Source organism: Filicampus tigris, chromosome 2, assembly GCF_054856515.1.
Source record: "Filicampus tigris isolate MCC_2025a chromosome 2, RoL_Ftig_1.0, whole genome shotgun sequence".
In the NCBI taxonomy this organism is placed as follows: Eukaryota; Metazoa; Chordata; class Actinopteri; order Syngnathiformes; family Syngnathidae; genus Filicampus; species Filicampus tigris.
In genome coordinates, this window is record NC_141218.1 from 372,733 (window position 1) to 393,206 (window position 20,474).

The following is a 20,474-nucleotide window of genomic DNA, read 5'->3' on the forward strand; positions in this document are numbered from 1 at the left end:
TTGCGCCAATTTGGAAGTTGGTGGTGAGCGCAACTTTTGGGAGGCGCAAGTTGAGCTCATTTGAGGCCTTATTTTGTATGGACTGTGTGTGTGGGTGTGTGAAAGCGACTATAAGGTCTGACAAAGACACTAGGGCGAGTGTGTGTTTGAGAGGCTGTAAAGTGTGCGTGTGTGTCACAGCTCCAGCTGTGATGAAATGCGCTATATGAATCAAATGGTATTGTATCGTATTGTATCATCAACCAATGTAGCGACGTGGCCGCCGGCAAAGGCGACACGGACAGAAAAGGCGCCTCTTCCATTTGGGTGACCGGGAAAAAGTGGAGTTGAGTTGACGCAAAGGACACGTTCGGACAACGGCTGCCCGAAAGCTCCCCGAGTGGTCGTTAGCTTTCTCGCGTTAAGTTTCCGTTGCCGCCATCCTTGCCGTCGCCTTCCCATTCCACGGCTCCATCTTTTGCCGGTGCCACGTCGGCGTCGACGTCAGCGTCGTCTGCACTCTTCCTGCGCGCTTGCCATCAAGTCTGTTCTTTCTGGATGAGCGGCTTTTATGTGGCGTGTGATAAAGAAGGCGAGCGGGGGATGAAGGGCAGAGCGGGAAGGACAGGTGGAGGACGGACAGACGGGCGGATGGACGCAAGAAAGCACCAGGAGGGTTGTGACGACGATCAAAGTTTGCTTCGGAAAAGGTGCTGGGGGGGCGGGGGAAAAAAAGCATCTTTGTTGTAACTTATTTTAAGAACAGGATGTGAGACAATTTGGCACCGAGGTCACCTTTGGAATGCTCCTAACCACAAATGTTGCCTTCTGGTGCTTCCTGCTATGCGCAGTGATGACGGCAACGTGTTACTACAGGTACGCGTTACTCCCAAATGTAATAGTGGACCGTATAGCGGGGCGGCACGGCGGTCGACTGGTTAGCACGTCCGCCTCACAGCTCAGAGGTTGTGGGTTCGAATCCGGCCTCCCTGTGTGGAATTTGCATGTTCTCCCCGTGCCTGTGCCTGCCTGCCTGCCTGCCTGCCTGCCTGCGTGGGTTTTATTTAGGTACCTCGGTTCCCTCCCACGTACAAAAAACATGCATGGTAGGTTCATTGAACACTTTCAATTGCCCCTGGGTGCGAGTGTCTCTGTGAGCCCTGCGATCGGCTGGCAACCAATTCGGGGCGTCCCCCGCCTACTGCCCGAAGACAGCTGGGATAGGCTCCGGCACGCGCGCGACCCCTCTGAGGAGAAGCGCTTTGGATCATGGATGGATGGACTGTACAGCTCACGGAAAAAAACAACAACAACACACTAACACCCCTTACACAGTGATTCAGGCGTAGGCAATTGCTTCGGCCGTTAGCATTTAGCAGCGCTGGGCATTGGACTCAAAATTGAGCGTCCGTCCTTCGTCATCCGTCTGCAGCGTGGCTACCCTTGCGACGTCCGCCATTCGCCTTTTTTCCGGGGGGGGGGGGGGGGGAAGAAAAAAGCCTCTAACTTTAAAGTGCCGTCCGCCAGTCATTCGCCAACCGTCGGCAAAACGGGCGTCCGTCGGTGGCGGATGGACGGACCGGTCCGTCACATAGGCGGGACGCCCAGCTGTGGCATTTAGCGTTCAAGTAGCTTGGCTCTGCTTTCTCTCCACACACTCTGACTGTCATTACGGAACTCCCGTGGATCGTCACAAACTTGCTGACATGCGCACACGCTAATGAAAGCTGGAGGGTGTGCGAGTGAGAGATGGATGGTTGGACTTTAAACTCGTGTAAAAAAAAAATCCTGAAGGCCTTCTGCGTGTGTGTGTGTGTGTGTGTGTGTGTGTGTGTTGTATGCCGCACGAACCAGCATAACGTGGGCTTGAGATCCTTTCGGAGCTCGGCGCCCCCCCCGCCTGCCCCCCCGGGACTAAGAGCAATTTGGGCGACAGGTTTTCCCACTTTGCTCCTTTGGCTGCTCTTACCACCTCCGGTCGCGATGTTCGACTTTGCTCTCCATTTGGCCGCGGCGTCGCCCTCTCCCCGCTGTCCAAAGCGCTGGCGCTTGAGCTTCCGTGAGGTAACGACGCCCTCCCTTTTTTCCATTCGGTCGCAGCGTCTCGGCGTAATGGGATTACACGGGATTACAAAAAGCAGACGCTCTGTAATCCACACCACTCAATCCCATTTACGCACCAGTAATTCCTCCTCGCTGCTGCTTTTAATCTTCTTTCACTCCTCCCATCTCCTGGTGTCAATTAGTTTGCGTTCAGCCCCCGCCCCCAAACCTCCAACGTTCGGCAAGTCAAAGGTCAACGTGAGCCGCGTTGCGCACCCGCGTGCATTAGCCACGGATGTAAACGAGCCTGTTCTTCATTAACGACACATCTGAAGCATCAAATACAGCAGGACCTTGATTTACGAGTGCCTCGGTTATGTTTACTGTCAAACTAAACATAAAACAAAGAGAATTAAACCAGTATTCAAAATAACCACATAGCCTGTTCGTTTGATGCCAACACACGATGGAAAATGTTATAGACAAGAGGACTGATAGCATCTGTGTCGCGGTGTGATCATTTAAATACTCACAGGATATGTTCTCCATCTTCTGCAAAGAATGACTACTATTACTGCAGTTTTTAGTCACGTGGTTGTGAAACTCTTTGTCGTTTTTTTTTTTTTTATGAATGTCTGAATTATACTGCCCCTGGCGGCCGGGCTGCACACAGCAGGAGAACTTCAGATGTGGAAAAACAATATTGTGCATTTGACTCACTTACTTAAGAGTCGTTGTGAGACTCTTATTTGCCTGTCAGCCTGCGCGGTCACAGAATAAATTATACTTGGAAGTCAGGGTACCACTGCACAGACAATCCATATCATTGACACTCTTTGAATTGCCCCAAAGAATTCTTCACAAAACCTCCAATATGTGTTTACACGAAAACGTGGGGTCGGTTCGAAAAATAATTTTGAAAAAACTTTTTAAAAAACAAAAAAAACTGGTGAATCCGCGGGTGCCGAACCGCGAGCATGAAGTACATGAAGGGGTCAACTGTACAAACTTTCTTGTTGCTAAAAGGGGAGAGGGTTGGCCAAAGTCCAACCCCGCCCCCTCTTGACCAATCGCAGCAGCTGTCCTGCATGACGTCTTCTCTGATTGCTGTATCCGCATGTCGCTCGGCGGGAGGGGCGGGGCCAGGTCCTAGCCGGTGCGTCCGCTTGCATTTTGCAAGCAAGTGGTTTGTACTCGCAGAGCGGACGCGGAGGACGCGGAGGGCGCGAGGTGCTCCAGGTGCTCCAGGTGCTCCAGGGCCGAGAGTTCACGTGTGGAACGCCAGACCCTCGACCGCGTCAACGAGTGGACAAAACAGAACACGAGACTTTGGGAGAGTGTCCGGGCTTTCCCCCTCCCCGACTTCCGGCATGTCGCTCCCCGGCTCCCCCTCACTCCTCCCGGCGAGCGCGGGCGCGGGCGCGGGCGCGGGCGCCCCAACTCCGGCCGCGCTTTACCGGTCACCTCCGGAGACGGTCCACATTTCAGCGGCTCCCAGCGGAACGTCCAGCCCGGCGCACAGCAACTCGCACCCGCACCCGCACCCGCTGTCCCCGCGGCTCAGCGGCGGCACCGCGCTCGGTGGCTTCCTACCGGCACCGGGAGCCGCGCTGGCCGGCTTGGGCAACGGCGGCGTCGGGCCGCTGGTGTCCGGGCTCGGCGGACTCGGCTCGCTGGGGTCGCCCGCCTTGAGCTCCTCCGGGCCGGGGCCGGGGCCGGGGCCGGGGCCGGGGCCGGGGCCGGGGCCGGGGCCGTGCGGCGAGTGCAAGCTGGTGGAGGTGCACGGCGTCAAGGTGGCCAGTTTCAGCGTGCACGGCCAGGAGCTGATCTGCCTGCCGCAGGTGTTCGACCTCTTCCTGAAGCACTTGGTGGGCGGACTGCACACGGTCTACACCAAGCTCAAAAGGCTGGACATCACGCCGGTGGTGTGCACGGTGGAGCAGGTGCGCGTGCTGCGGGGGCTCGGCGCCATCCAGCCCGGGGTCAACCGATGCAAGCTCATCTCCAGGAAGGACTTCGAGATCCTGTACCAGGACTGCACCAGCGCCAGGTCAGTGCCGAGTTCACAATGTAGAATGTAAAAAAAAAACAACAATAAGAACTACTCGAAAGTGCTTCGCTAAACTTTAAGAAGTTCATTGTGTGGATTTCCTCCAACTTATGATGCAACGTTGTTGCTTCCCTTGAACCGCCGTGTTGGAAATACGTTTGAAATATTCATTTGTTCTTTGCGTTGCCATCCCGTCCGCCACAATCACAGCGGTCCATGTCAGAGGCAATAATGAATCATGCCAATGCGCATGCAACAACGCAGCTGGAGAGCCATTGTTGCTGAACGCACAGTCCCCCCCCCCACCCTTTCAAATCATATTGACATTCCTCCAGTGACCCCCCCCCCCAACCCAACCCCACCCCACCCCACCCCACCACCACCCTTCCCTCTCTTCAAATCATGTGCTGGGAAAGGGGAAAAAATTAAAAGAAAGATGAACTCCCGCTGGGCTTCATCTTCTCAGCCAGCCAGCGAGCGTGCATCTGTGCAAGACGCTCAACGCACTGCAGGTGCACCATTTCAACCAAACTTTGGTGAGGCCACAAAAAAATGCGAGTCAAAGACAATTGGATCTTATTTTGTGAACTCATTTGAAAAGGGGGGAGGAAAACGTCCTGTTTTGTCCTAACCCTGAACAAGCTTTGTGAGAGTGTGTGTGGGCGTGCGTGCGTGCGTGTGTGGGTGTGCGTGTGGGTGTGTGGGCGTGCGTGTGTGCACGTGTGAATGGATCGTGAGTGACAGGCGAGGGCTTGCTGATGTCGAAGTGTTATTCTGGGCTCTTCTTATCATGACAGGCTGTTGGAGACAACACACACGCACGCACACCCACACGCACACACACACGCACGCACGCACACCCCCGCGTACATTCAGAGGAGAGTCTTTTCGGTGTGCTGAAGCATCGCGGTCACACGCACATTTTTGGAGTCGGCTCCAATGCGATGGAAGTCGAGTTGAAGTCGATTCATTGATGACATCGTTGACAGTCATTCCGCACAATACGGTCGCCCCCATTTTGCGCCATGTGTCATTTTTCGACCGAGCGGCAAAGAAACAAATCAAAACAAATGAATCATTTGCCTCTTTGGCAAGTGACCAAGTGACTGTGCTACCAAGTCTTGCTTTTGGTTAAACACTTCTGGGCGGTTGTTGGAGGGTGTTGTTTGAAAAAGAATAAAACTCCCATTCGTGCACTGTTGTTTGCCATGAATTGTTGAACAAAACAATTTGCCGACAAAGAGGGAGGTTCACAACGCGCTGCTCGTTTCTGGCTGCCTCGGACCAGCGCCAAGCAACTATTTGTTTGAATATTTGAAGACTAGCGCCAAACCAGATAGCTAAAGCTCGCCAGGCTAACTACTCTTGTCATACACAACTATCTTATTTTCGCTCTTTCGGTCCCACACGGACGTACGAAGGAGTCGGACATGCAGTTGCAACTCCACGCGGCCTTGTGGCTAGTTGAATGTCCTCTGTAAAATGGACCATTTTAGCCAATGAGTCAACTTCACACTTGAAACATCGGTGCGTAGTAGTAAAGTGGACTCGTTTGTAGGTATGGGCTGGTTACTGGTCTCAATGTATACCGCTGTTTTAAAAAGTGAATGTTTCAAAACAGCTAACACTTTCCATCAGTGGTATGAACTGTTTTTGCAGGGTCGTGGCCAACGGTCAGTTAGCCGGATGACCTTTTTTTTGGTTTGTTTATGGGAGGTGATGCTTCCGATCCGATATCGCATTTGTGAGAGCGCTAGCCATCACGCAGACAAATTCACGCTAATGGTCATATATTACGCAATCTTAGAATGAATGTTTCTGACTAGCCATGAGAGTTAGCGTGTCTGAAAAAAATACCGTAGCCTCGCTACCAAAGCAAATAGCTAGCTAGCTTGCTAGCGAACTAACACGTTCATTTCCGCTGTAACGTTATATCACGTAGCGAAGAAAAGTGGAGCAGCTAGTCATTTTCAGGGAAACACGTCCTGTTGTACTACAGTTTGATTTTATTTACTTTGTACGTTTTATATTTATCAACGGTATGCGTTTAACGGAAACTCATTTACCCAACCATTTGAAAATAATACATTTAGCAGCTGAAATTGAATGCCGTTAAAGTGTAATGGTTTTGCTCATACTTATTATACTGTCTGAATCCGCAACTGAGGCAGTTTACTAGCTAGCTAGCTTTAAGAAGTACTTTTGCTGTCGTACTAAAACGTGTAGTTATTGCACTCACCAAATAACACATTTTAGAGCACTGATCACTGTCGATGTACGCTCACTTTGAAGCCCTTTCATGTGCTGACTGCTTTTCATACTTTTCCATGGCGTTGCTTTAATGGAGCACAATGGAGCGTAACACACACACACACACACACACACACACACACCTCAGCCACAAGGCAACGCAACTGGCCAAGCGTGCGCAAATGCGCGAGTGCGTCGAGCACAACCCGAGCTACACACTTGCATGTGTACGTTGTTGGCCAGTAGAGGCGCCCTCGTGCGGCCGCTTTGACGCGAGACCTCGAAAACGCGCTGGACTCGCGGCGAGCGACGTCTCCGACCTGACGGCCGCACTTCCTGTTTATGTCGTTTAGCGGCGATATCAGTTTCTCTCGGGGAAGTCTGGCGAGGCGGCCCGGGCGAGAGACACTGAGGCAGGCTGCGCGCTCTTTCTCTCTCTCTCTCTCTCTCTCTCTCCTTGTCTCTGTATTGTGGATGAGAGAAGAGTGAGGGATCAAACGTGGAGATCAAAGTAAGAAATCCGACCCGCTGCACCGTGGAAAACAACTGATCCACTCTTCCTGTGTGTGTGAGACTTTTTGCTAACTAAATGGTGACATGTTTAAAGTCAGGCACTTAAGTCTTGGTGTGTTTGGCACCATTTCCATGTAGTTGGAATCATTTTTGTTACTTTTGGTTAAGTATAAGAACCGCAGTCATCATATCGTCAGAATCCAGTGCCTGGGCATGACTAATGGATTTGTGCTTCATCAAACTGTAACATTCATGTAGTGTGGGTGGATTGGTCGTGCCTGGACAGCGGGGCGCGAGGATGAACTCACGGAGATTTGTCGCGCGACAAGCCACTGAAACTGCCCGAAAGAACGCGGCCTTGTTGTCGAAGAAGGTGATGCGGGCGGAGGAGCACCGGCGGCATGTTGTCGTCGCCAACAAGATTATTGGATGCCTGCGAACACGCAAACACGCACGCACGCACGCGCACGCACACTTAGGTGCACTTAGGAGATTGCTTTGGAAATGGCATCAGGGAGTGTCACAATGGCTTTTCCTCTCGCCCGCCAGGTAATCTCGCCATACACTTTCCTCCATTCCGCACGCACTTCCTGTTTGTTTCTTCCTTTCGCACACTTCCTGTTTGTCCCCCAACACTTCTTTAATTCCCTCGTTGAGCTGGCCTTTCAAAACAAACATTCACACAAGCGACAAACTGGCCGCGCGGGCGTGTCCGGAAGACAAGTCGTTATGGATGAAAACATTGAAAAGTTGTCACCCAGTTAAGACGAGCAAGCGCACGTCAGTCCAAGAGTTGCTATGGAATAATTGCAGCCAAAATCAATTAAAAATTATCGCGCGCGTATGTGTCCTCTCTTGCAGACAGCGTGTCATTAACACAAACTTTAATGAGCATGTGGACACATGACAGAGGTGTGTGTGTGTGTGCGTGTGTGTGTGGGGGGGTGTGTGTGTGTGTGTTCTGACAAACTTCATTCCTCTTTTTTTGTTTCCTGGCTTGTGTGCAGCGTGTATTTGATTATTTACCATTTGTGTGTGTGTGTGTGTGTGCGCGCCCATCAAGAATCCCCCACCAGACAGTGTGTTATTAATGAAAACGTATAATAATCCATTTAAAAACATGTCATCATGATTACAATAATAACAGTGGTTAAACTGACTGAGATGTTCACGGACGAACAAGCTCTTTTCATTCATTTGTGTGTGTGTGTGTGTGTGTGTGTGTGTGCGTGTGTGCGTGCGCACGCACGCACGCGCGTGTGTGTGTGTGTGTTAAATGTGACAGTCCGGCCTCCTTCATTTATTTCTGTAGTTTCTTTTGTTTTCCCACCAAGACGGTGGGCGACAGCATGAAGGCAAATGTGCTGTGGTGGTCTTGATGAAGACACACGTTTATTACCTGAGCGCATGTGTGTGTGTGCGTGTGTGTGGTTATGATAGCTTGTCACAGAATCATCACGCTCACTGTAATTTTCTCCTCACAGTGAACAATGTGGCTGCGTCTTTTCAGTTTTTAACTTCCTGCTTTTTTTCCTCACACACGCATGTGTGTGAGGAAAAAAAGTGTTCTCTTCCCTCCTCCATCTTGGACTTAGTGGTGTCACCCATAAATCAGCGCAACGTTGAGCAGGACGGGCAAAGATGGTTGAAAATGCCGTCAATGTCCAGACTTTTTTTTTTTTTTGCCTTTTTTTGACAGATTTCTGTTTGTGCCGTATAAAGAAACGACCCCCTCCGGCCTTTTAATGAAGCATATTTACATCCTGGTTTGAATTCATGCTTGATTTAGTGACACGCTCCTTCAGTTATTATATTTGACACCCTACAAAATGTAAAGTTATTGTCTTAAAAGTTTCATGGCTTCTTTCTATCACTACGGTCGGATTAAATGCCTGATCGGAATAGAACGGCTTCATGTGCACACCTCATTCAAAATATTCGGACCCGATCAAGGCCAAGAAGGTCAAGATTTTATTCCGAGCGCAAGAGGTAGGTTATGTCGATTGCTAATCTGATCGGCGCGCATGAAAGCGATTATTCCGACACTTCGGAACAAACCGTCTTTACCGCGCATGTCAGTGATGTCATTAGAGGTGTTTGTTTTATTCCCGGAAGCTAGTAGAGACAAGACATGGAGGGCACAAGACTGAACATTAGCAGCTCCATTAGGAAGTGAAAAGAATTTTAATCCAAACTGTGATTGGATGAAAGAAATGTTGTCCATGTAAACGTAGCCTATGAAGACGCACGCACTCTAAATCAGAGTTGATTTGATAACTGGAAATAATACAAATCCATGTCCATAAATTATCTTTGATTAGAGATCAATAGAATTGGCGCAAATTCAATTGCCCCCCCCCAAAAAAGATATTAGATGTGATTGTTCTATTAAATCTGGCATGTTGAACTCGGCCACGATCAGGCAGGAAGTTGGCGTCATTAGCGCCAGCTAATGGCATAAAAAAAACAACAACAAAAAAAACTGATTGAACTGGTTAATGCCCCGAAAAGTCTTTCCAAAAAGGCTGAACCCTAAATTAAGCTAGGCTAAATGGCCGCCTCAAAAAAGGTGAAACCCTAAATTAAGATAGGCCAAAATAACCGCCATGCTGCTAATCTGCGGCCTCATTAATCATTTATTTGCTATCTGCGTGTAACTGAAATGTAAATAGCCTGTTTAACCTCCACTTACGTGTGTGTGTGTGTGTGTGTGTGTGTGTGTGCGCGCAAGAGGCACTGTGGAGGAGTGTGAGGGGGCGGTGTTGGGGGCAGGTTGCTTTCAAGTTACAAAAGAAGTTAATTAAAAATGAAAAAGGAGAGCAGCGGGAGGAGGCAGGACGGCTGGAGTGGACGGAAGCAGCCGGAGGTGGACGGAGGCTAAAGCGCGGGCGGGAGGGGGGCGGGCGGGGAGCGTTTTTATTGAAAACGGGTGGACAAACACAGCGTAATTGGCTGGGGCCGCGGGGGCTAAAGGGGGGCTTCAAAGAGCCCAGCGCCGCGGCGAGCAAATGAAGAAAGAGTGCGAAGATGAGGCGGGAGGGCCCCAAAAAAAAATACGAAAGTGTCGACTCAGACAAAGTGGAGATCAACAGCTCAAAGAGGCCAAAGTTTGTCATAAAAAACAAAACAAAAAACTCAACTTAACTGGAACCATACAGAAACAAATTAAGCAGCGTTTGGCAATCGTCTGAATAGTCATAAAAAAAAATCAACTTGATTTGCAACCGCACAGACACAAAATGAGCTTCAGAACAGCGGCCGCACCTGAGCTTAATCGCTGTTAGCATGTAGCAAGTAGCGCGCGTGCGCTAGCAAGGTGGAGGTTTGTGCTCACTGGCTCGCTCGCTCGCTCGCCATCTGATTGAATGGAAGCCGAAAGGTTACGACCTCTTTCTAAACACTGCGCAGTTCTCAGCATTAATCAAATTACACACTTGCACACGCACACACACACACACGCGCGCACACACCAGTACTGACCTTCACACACTCGCTTCCATGCACATTGAACACGCATCTGCTTAAAAAGAGGGGGGAAGAGTGTAAGCTTACTTGTGTGCGTGCGTGTGTGTGTGTGAGACCTGCAAAAACATTAAAACACTCTGCCAGGTGAACCTATAGAGGATTTTACGCACACACACACACATAGTGTCAAATGGCTTGTGTATATTGTTTAGCATGTGTGTATGCGCGTGCGGTCGTAATAGTGACATCTGCAACGTTGGCTAAACAGCTTGCAAATATGCTGATAAAAACAATGCTGGCAGCCAAATTTACAACTCCTATAAAAGACACGCGTACAAACACACACACGCACGCACACACACACACACACACACACACGCGCGCGTGCGCACACTTGCACTCGGAGGACGTATTATTGTGAGATTTACGGTGTGTGTGTGAGTGTGTGTTTGGCTTTATTGCGGTTTGCAAGACAGCGAGAGCGTCTATGCAAGCAAGCCTGCGCGTTTGTCTTGAAAACGACACCCGCCGTGGTCAATTTCCATTTTCAAGATCAAACTTGAGCATCATCGACGCTCGCTGTAGCTATTGTCACGGCAACAATCGCCGCTGGGGCCAACGGCAAAAAGTGCCAGTAATTGCTCTTTCAATGTTTGTAATTGCTGAATTTCAAACGGAAAGTTCTTCAGCTTGGTGTCAAGGACACATCCTGGGATGAATGTGGCGTCCTTCCGCAAAAAAAGAAGCAGAAATAACTTTTGTTGACGTAGGCCATATTTGCGTCTGTGAACCTTTTTTCCAGTGCGGAGTAAATTTAGACGTAGTTTGGGACCCAGGGTCCACTCGTGTGACGTGAGTTTATGGGGCCAGTGATACCGTCTAAAAAGGACAACTTGGATTTGTGTCATGGAATCATGGAGCTAAAACACAAACACACACACACACAAGTGTCCAAACTGAAGGCAAGAATGTGAATCCGTCTCAGGTCTCATGTTGCCTCCTCCTCCCCCGTCCCGTCCCTCCACTCAGCTCCTCCACCTCCTCCCTGTGCTTGGAATTAGACAATGAAAACAATGACATTGGTGTCTGTTTCTTTCTGTTTCCCCCCCCCAAAAAAGCCTCCCCACTTGGCGGTGACCTGGTGGCGCTCTCTCTCTCTCTCTCTCTCTCTCTCTCTCTCTCTGGCTCTCTCTCTCTCTCTCTCTCTCTCTCTCTCTCTCTCTCTCTCTCTCTCTCTCTCTCTCTGTCTCTGTCTCTGTCTCTCTCTCTCTCTCTCTCACACTTTCCCCGCCGTGTCATTTTCACTCATCCATTTTTCTTCTCCCGTCTTTCTGTGTGGTTTCATGCCCCGGCGGTTCCTTTGTCCACCCAGGCAAACTTGTATTCACGTTTGTGTTTCACTGGTATCAGCCAGCTCGCTAAGTGCGTTACTTGACGACGGGGACAAAGGTAAAAAGGCCTCCGTTCAGAAGGCGACTTAAACACGAGCCCTGCGGAACGCCGATGTCAATGATCGCAGCCCAACGTGCTTTTGTTCACGTCGCCCATGTTGAAGCGATTCCAATTGCAGGCCCAAGACTCCGAAGCAGAGCGCCAACTATTTCCCGGCGCCGGATGCCGCCGCGTCGTTTTCACTCAGTCATATCTCCTTTCTGTGAATTCATGCTTCGGTGGCTCCATTGTCCACTCGGGGAAGCTCGTAGACACATCATCGCGTTCGATTTGCGCTTGTATCAACAAGCTGAGCAAGTATGTTATATCCGAATGCAGAGACCAAAGTAAAACTCCTCCGTTGGGCGGGTGACTTGAACAAGGGCCGAGCGGAACGCCGGTGTCAAATGTCACATCCGAATGTGCCGTTTTCTCACGCGTTTGGTTCGCGTCCTCCTTGTGGAAGGGATCCCGATTGCGGGCCCAAGTCTCCCAAATCCGGCGCCATCTATTTCCCGGAGTCTCCCGCGAGACGGGCCTATTTTCTTTGCTCGCAGTTGCTAAGGGCTCAAGCTAAATGCCGTCCGCTTGGCTTTGGACCCAGCAGAAGACGAGAGGGAAAGTCTCCTGCTTTTCATGTGGCTGCTCAACCTGCCTGCGACGCAAACGAACGGCGGGCAAAGTTGGGACACTGGTGGGAAAGGAGCCGGCTTTTGAATTGGAGCGTTTGTGGGGACGCAGCGGACTGAATGTCTTCCTCCTCGTGGTTGCTCATTAATCAGTCCCTCCCACCGCGTGGCTTTCTCGCCTTCACCCCGCCGCCATTCAGCTCGCCCGTCACACATCTTTGTCTTCCTCTCTTCTCCGCCACATGATTCATTCCTTCTCCGAGTGTCTTTCTTGAGCTTTCGCCTTCTCCTCTTCTCTGAGTTATCCCACTCTCTTGTTTCCTTCTCTTTGTGTGTGTGCACTGTTGTTGTTTGCATTCCTCAGGGACTGGACAAATCTCAGCCGTGTTTGTAGATATTTTTTTAACCCCCCCCCCCATCCCCCCCACCCCTCCCTTCCTTCACGCATGTAAAGGGAGATGGAATGTGTGTCCTCGCGATTATCGCCGTTTGTTTTTGCACGCTCGGACATCGCCGTGCGTGCGTGCGTGCGTGCGTGCGTGCGTGCGTTGAACATGAGAAAGTTTGAGCTGCGTTTCCTGCCGCAGACGATGGAAACGGCGATATTATATGCGCTGTGTTTGTACTTCCCATACGCTTTGTTTGGAGTGACCTACAAAACGGCTCGCCACATTCTTCTCCCTCCCGCCGCTACATGCTAAGAGCTAGGCAGCGCGCGCTACAAGCTCGCTCGTAACCTTCCCGACAGTCTGTTCGATTCATTCGGTGGCAGTTCTCTTGGCCGCGCGGCCTCCGGTCCTTGAGGATGTTTTTCTTTTTCTGTCCAATCAGATTCCAGCCTTCAAGTGGTGCAATGTCAAGCTAATCCGCCGCAGGTCTTCGGAATCAGTGGCGCTAGGCTAGCCCGTGTACCTAGCTAAGTAACTCCCCGCTGAAGGCGCGACTATCGCGTTCACGTGCTGCCACCGTTTCAAGCGAGTACGTCGGATTGTCAGTCGGCTGCTGTAATGCACCACGGGAGCGACGCCGGCTCCCTTAACGCGGGCGCCACCGGACGCCGACTCGGCACCGCGCGCGCGGCGGCCTGGCAAAAGTTGGGTGTGAGCGGCTGCGCCCGGAAAGGCCGGGACCGCGTGGGGCCACTCGGGCCACTCGGGCCACTCGGGCCACTCGGGCCACTCGGGCCACGCCCACCACTTGGAAGAGGAGCCCGGCTTTTGGTTTCGTCACGGAGGAAGCGCCAGCGCATCTTGCCGCTCGGCTTCCTGCCTTCGGAGCTCAGCGCGCGTCCTTTAATGCCGGATGACAAGTCCGGCGGTGCGCGAGCTCCTGACGGCGCGTGTCGCCGTGTCGCCTTGTCGCTTTGTCACTTTGTCTTTCGGAGCGGAAGGTTCCACTCGGCCCTTCTCCTAGCGGGAGCGTCGACCGGCCGCCTTCCGGGCGGTCGCCAGAGACGGACGGTTGCTGAGCGGCTGGTGGCCAAATTGGCAAATGGATTCCATTCTTGGATTTGTGGCATTTTGCATACGTGACACTTTTCTGTTTTTTGTCGTTTGTTTGTTGTCCGCAGCTTGAGAGCCGTCCGTATGTCCCTTCATTTGCCAGACGCTTTAGTTTAGTACTGTAAAACTGTGGCCAGCTTTATTGCTTGACTCTTTGCTATCATAATAGTCTGTGTGTGTGTCTGTCATGAGTTTGAGCTCCGTGTGTGGATCAAAAGTCTGTCCTACGTGTACACATACTGGATATCTTCATGAGGGGTGTGTGTCAGTTTAGTTTTTATCTACACCTCATAAGTCTATTGTGTGTGTTTGCGTGTATAGATATAATGTGTATGTATACATGTGTATGTATATATATATATATATATATATATGTGTGTGTGTGTGTATTTAATGAGGTGAGTATGTGTGTCATGAATTTAATGTATATGTGAGTGTGTGTTTTTATAATACTGAATTTGATGTTTGTGCGCGCTTGTGCATCGAGACTTTTATGTGTGTATAAATATGAGTTTGGTGTGTGTGCGTTAATGTGTATCATATAGGGATGTTTGATACCATTTTTTTTTCATACCGATACCAATACAAGTATATACTCTTCAGCACTCACCAATTTCGATACCGAGTACCGACACCACCGATAATTTTGACACATTAGATGAACACAACGACAGATGATTGCGAACAACAATCTGTTGTCAATTTGTTTCTGACACACATGTGCTGATTTGTCAAACCACTGCGTTATAGCGCCAACTACTGGCAAGGAAGTCTTTTTTAATGTCAGATTTTTTTTACTTTGCTGTTAAGTATTGGTGGATGGTATCAGCAGCCCCCATGAGTGCGCGATACCTTCAAATCAGGCCGCTATCTGCCTGATACCGATGCCTGGGATCAGTACTCGCCCATCCCCAGTGTCGTACTAAGTTTGGGGTGTGTGTGTGTGTGTGTGTGTGTGTGTGTGTGTGTGTGTGTGTCTCTCTCATGATGAGTTTGATGCATATGTAAACGTGTGTTCATAATGTGCGTGTGTGTACTCTACTGAATTTGATCCATGCGTGTATGTTGTTTTGATGAGCTTGTGTCTGTATCATACTAACTTTGATGTGTGGGTACGTGTGTATCATGAGTTTGAGTTGTGTGTGTTTTCATAAATGACCAGGTTATTCCCCACGCCCCGAAAATGCTTTGTGTGTAAATCAACAGTAATCATATATTCTGGGAGACGTGATGAGTGTTCATGAAAGCACAGTGAGAGAGACATCTGTGTGTGTGTGTGTGTGTGTGTGTGTGCGCGCGTGCGTGTGTGTGTGTGTGTGTCCACTGTGACCCAGTGTAAACTAATATTGATTCAGCTGTTGGTGTTATACACGAGTCATAAAACTGGACTTATTGTAGGATCCAGGCTTTACCTTCTCAGTGCGTGTGTGTGTGTGGACAGAGAGCACATGTTAAAAGACACACACGCACACACCCACGCGCACACGCACTAATCTGGCTCGCCGTCCTGAAGTTGACGACACAATAATTCGACTTTTCATCTGTGTCGCCGCGCCACCCTCTGATTCTTCTCGTCCTTTGTTCCCTCCTTTCTCCCTGGTTCCCTTCTCCTTATCCAAATAGAGGACACAGACAATCCAATAAAGCCCCCCCGCCCCCCCACTTGTCTCTCAACAGCTGTGGTGTGTGCGCGCGCACCCACGTGCATGTGCGTGAAGCACCGACTCAGCAGAACAGGAGGATGACACCGTCTGAGTCGGACAGGAATGTCATAGAGGGGGGAAAATGGGATGGAGGCATAAAGGAAAACTCTTGGAATGACATGGGAAGCCCAAATACTTAGTGACTAAACTTAAGTCGATTTTTTTTTTGAGGGGGGGGGGGGGGGGGGGGGGCGGTGGTCTCTCCAATTACGATTGCTATTTCTCGCTCTACTTCAGAACGGGCTGGCTACTCTTTTTTTTCCAACTCGATGCTGCCACCATGTTGGCGTCCGATTTTAACGCGTTGCCGGACGTGAAGTTTAGCTTTGATTCAAAGCCGCTAGCGCGGCTCGGCTGACGAGCCGACTGAGAGATAAAAGATGGCGGCACCCACCAGTGAACGAGGACTTAAGTGATGGCAAGAGGAAGAACACGGAGGGATGAAAGATGACAGGCGGGCGGGCGGGAGAGCGAGCGGGGCATCGACTTATGGGAGGCAGGATGGAGAGAGAGAGGGATGACAGATGTGAGCTGCGGGGGGGGGCTCGGGGAAGAGATGACAGGGCGATGAGGAAGAAGAAGAGGAGGAAGAGGAGAGAGGTGAGCGTCCTTGCACTGTCAGGGGCGATCGATGGCGCATCATTTACATTACACTGACTTAACGGCCAGGGGAGGAGGGGGGAGGACAGGTGGGGGGGGCTCGAAATTAACTACAGAGAACCCCCCGTTTATCGCGCGCGTTATGTTCCAGAGCCGCCCCGCTATAGCTGAAAATATGACATGTAGAGAAAGCCTAAAATACATATACAATATATTTTTGTGCATTTGTTTCCCCAATGATGCCAACGTTAGCGTTAAGCTAGCAGGCTAGAAATGAAATGAAATGTGGCTCATCGCTTACACCCGAAGTCAAGTCAAACATTTTCTTGAAAACGTTCCGTGCGCCCCCGCGACTCGAAATACGGCATTCTGATTAATATTATGATAGCTGAGCATCAAATAAGATGTTATCCATCGCGGCAGGCGGCCATTTTGCCTTGCCGACTGAAGATGAATGAGCAATCGTAGTGCAAGAAAATAAACAACCCTATATGAAATTGGAATATTTGGGGGGGTTGGGTTAATGTAGTCCTGTTTTTAAAGCCGTTGCTTTGGTTCGCTATCTTGTATTGTTGTTGTTTTGAATGAAAATGATGCAAATGAACGTATTAGCGCATGTGACCTCCCGCCGCCTTCCCGACGTGAAAACTTCCTGTTTTGGGGAACTTCAAAAGAGGGGTGCCCGAGGGGGCTTCTTAAATGCTAACATGTTTGCCAACATGCCGAGGAAGTAAGGTAATGACGCTTGAAGCCTTCACGCACGCACGCACGCACGCACGCACATTTGTACAGACATGCAGACACACGTTAGCCCATCGACCTGTATAACTTGTCTCGTCAGCAATCGTGTGCGCGCGCGCGCTTGTGTGTGTGTGTGTGTGTGAGCTGTTGCATATTTAATGGCTGCCGGTTAAATATGCAAGAGTGTTTTTGCCTCCCGTCCCGAAGCCCACCTGTTCCTCCATAAGAAAGGCGAGCTCGATGGCAGGAAGTGAGGCGTGTCATCAGTCAATTCCACTTCCTGTTTTGTCGTCTTTCTTTGAAGGCGCAATTTTTCTTCCACCTCTCCTCCTCAAATTATTTTCGCTCTACTTCTCTTATGGATCAATATTTGTTATCGGCTACCTCGGCCGCCTCTCTTCTTTTCACACTTGCTCGCGCCCGCGCACGTCCGCGGACGATGAAGTCATTCGTCTGCCCAGTCAAAGAGGCGCAAGCATGCGGGAACGTAGACATCCATCTCTCTTTGTGTGTGAGGCGCCATGATTATGATGTGTGCGCGCGGATGAACGGCTCGAGATTTTTTTTGTAGTCGACTATAATGCGGTGAAGTCCGGTCCAAGTCAACCGATCGGATACAAATCGATTTTGCTTTCCTTACCGTTCATTAAACAGCAAGTGAGGATGGCCGTCCTCACGTTTGTTCGCCGTCCGTGTGACTTTGAATGCGTGCGGCTTGAAAAGGTGGGGATGAGGCCTAGCCCGGTGAGTGACGTGGGCGTCGGCGAACGAGCGCGCCGATTTGGCCGTCGTGCGCTCAGGTTAGCGGCTTGCTGTTAACCGGCTAACCCTTAGCCACTAGCCGAGCTCAAGCTTTAAATGCGGACTAGTCGATTCATCGACCAGTTGACTAATCGGGTCAGTGGACAGACATTCATCTATTTTCATGGTGTCTCATCAAAAACAATCGATTGTCCGCAAAATAAGTCCATAGTCCAAGTCAAAGATGTGAATAGCAGCCGTCCCGGTGTACCAAAACGCCACTTATCGACTCTTGAATTGAGGAGGAGGAGGAGGAGGAGGAATGAGGAAGAGTCCCTGACAGGAAATGGACGGATGAGCTGGACAAATGGATGGAGCGAGGCGAGCAAGATGAAAGACGCTCGCTAAAGAGGGGCGACCTCTCACTCGGCCCAACGTATTGACCGTTACCCGCCTTTGATAAAGTGCGCTGGCGTCTGCGCGCGCGCGCACGTGCGTGCGACCTCTGCTCGTCTTGCGCTAAATCAATCTGTCAAACGGCTTCGCCAATCCGTGCTTATTCACCGCCATGCCCGTCCGTCCGTCCGTGTGTGTGTGTGTGTTTGTTTGTGTGTGTGTGTGTGTGGGTGCGTGCGCGTGCGAGCGAGCGTACGAGCGTGCGAGACACCGACCCTGACCAGCCATCACAGCCCATGACCAAGTATTGATCAAGGCTCCGTCACCATGGAAACGGCCATTTGGGAGGACAGGAGATGGTGCGCGTGTCCGAATGGGAAGACTTACTTCAAGGTGGCTCGTCAGATGGTTGCGGGGGGTGCGCACGAGACAATAAAGCAGCACCGCGCGACTGTTTGGCGACTGCGGTCAGTTTGCCGGCCCCCGTGGCAAGGAGGACAAATCTAGTCTATTTAAGGCTTTCGCTACACTCAAGGTTAACAAATGAATTTAGGTCAGTGCATGTGCGTGCGTATGTGTGTGACCCGCTCCTTGTGCGGAAGAGCGAGCGGACCATTGACGAGGATTAATACCCGACATATGGCAACCCGACGGGACACACACACACACACACACACGCACACAGAACAAAGAAGAAGTAATGAGAAGGCCATATCATGTGTCTTTTGTACGCACTCACTCACTCACTCGCACGCACGCACGCACGCACGCGGCCATGGAGTAGTGAGTAGTGTGACGTCGAGAGGTGAATCGGAGTTCAGATGAAAAGTGAAGCGCCGTCTTGTCCTGTCCTTCATGCTGCTTTGCTCCACATTCACCGCGCGCGCGTGCACGCGTGCATTTGCGCTGTCGCCCCGAAACGCTGCTTTTCCCGCCGCATCTTTTCACACCCTCCTCGGCGCTCCTCCCAGCGGGGCCAGCCTCAAAAGTCCCGGCGAGCGTCGTCGTGTCCGTCGTGCGAGGAGTCGCGTGACGACAGAGATCTTTTGCAGAGATGCTTTTTTTCCCCTTTTGGGGCGGTTCTTTTTTTCCCCTCGCCAGGTGTAAATGACTTTGCGAGGCCATCTGTTCGAGCTGGCCGCCCCGCCGCGAGCTGGCCTGCTTGGCTTTTCTGTTTGGTTGTCAGCTGAGCGCGTCGTGGCCGTGTTTGAGCGCGTGTCGCCGCTTTCCCTTCACAATCAAGTGCTGCCAAGGTCAGGAGGGGACAAGTTGAGTGGTGCTGCAAATGAATGCAAATGTTATTAATGCGCTCCTGCAAGCCCAAACCGCCCCGCCGCCTTCGGAAAAACATGTTTGGATTGTTATTTTTTGATCATAAAAAGCAAAAGCACCCAACGATATTGTAATTGAGAAAAACTCGGCCCCAACCGATATGGATTGTTTTTTATTTGGGGGGGGGGGGTCGGGCGAGGTGTTAGAATGTCATTTTCTTGAAAAAAATGAGCCAATTGGTGCAGATTGTAAAGTCGCTAATATTGTCCAATTAATCAGTCAAGCCCTACCTACACGATACTTTGAGGCCGATGCCGATTCCGATATTTGGCAGGATCCAATTCCGATAACCGATTAACCGGCCAATGAATCCGCCCCAAAAAGAAGAAAATAACTCCTTTTTTGGGTTCTTCAACAACAAGGCCTGAATTACAGGCACTGAAATTGGCAGACATTGAATGATTTTTTTTTTTCTTTTGTGGGGGGTGCTGGAATGTTTGAACGTCATCATCTTGGTTTTCTGATATCATGTGTGTGATAAAAAAAAAATGGCTGTCGTTGGCCGATTAATCGGATGGCCGAATAATCAGTCAGGCCCTACTGATCCAGATTCCTTGACGCGGATGAAGATTCCGCTATTTGGCCAACTAAAATTCCAATCGACGATGAAATCGGCCGATTGATTCCAAAAAACATACATCAAGAAGAAAATACAAGTCATTTATTTTTGGGGTGTTTAATGGGGAATCCCAATGGTCTTGTTTTTCAAACCGGTTCATCCCCGGTGGTGAGTGCAATTTCCAAATGGTGCTGATACCGTTTGACGCGATGGGCTTTCTGATTGCTCCTCCCTGTGTCTCTCTCTGGCCCGCAGCTCTCGTCCGGGTCGTCCCCCCAAGCGCTGTTCTTCCGGCGCCGGCGCCCAGGACAGCCCGAGGCTTCTTCACCCGGCGGGCCTGCTGTCCCCCAACCTGCTGTCTCACACCGGTCAGAGTCGCCCGCCTCCGTTCCGCCTTTTCTCGCCTCCCTTTATAGCGCCGAGGGGGAGGACGACGACATGGCTTTTTGGGTTGAACAAATGAGACCAGATGTGGGGAGGAACAAGCAAGTGGCTGGAGGGATGGAGGGATGAAAGAGGAGTCGGAAGAAGGGAAGACAG

At 50.7% G+C, this 20,474-nt stretch overlaps 1 protein-coding gene across 1 annotated transcript in view; it reads left to right on the forward strand.

The window, feature by feature from the left end:
• Positions 1-3,203: 3,203 nt before the first annotated feature.
• LOC147150683 (dachshund homolog 2-like) overlaps positions 3,204-20,474 on the forward strand; it is a 32,308-nt gene continuing 15,037 nt past the window's right edge. The window contains exons 1-2 of the mRNA XM_086018570.1: positions 3,204-4,072; positions 20,190-20,302. Coding sequence (XP_085874696.1) covers positions 3,393-4,072; positions 20,190-20,302 — 793 coding nt within the window. The 5' untranslated portion in view covers positions 3,204-3,392. The remainder of the gene's footprint in view (positions 4,073-20,189; positions 20,303-20,474) is intronic.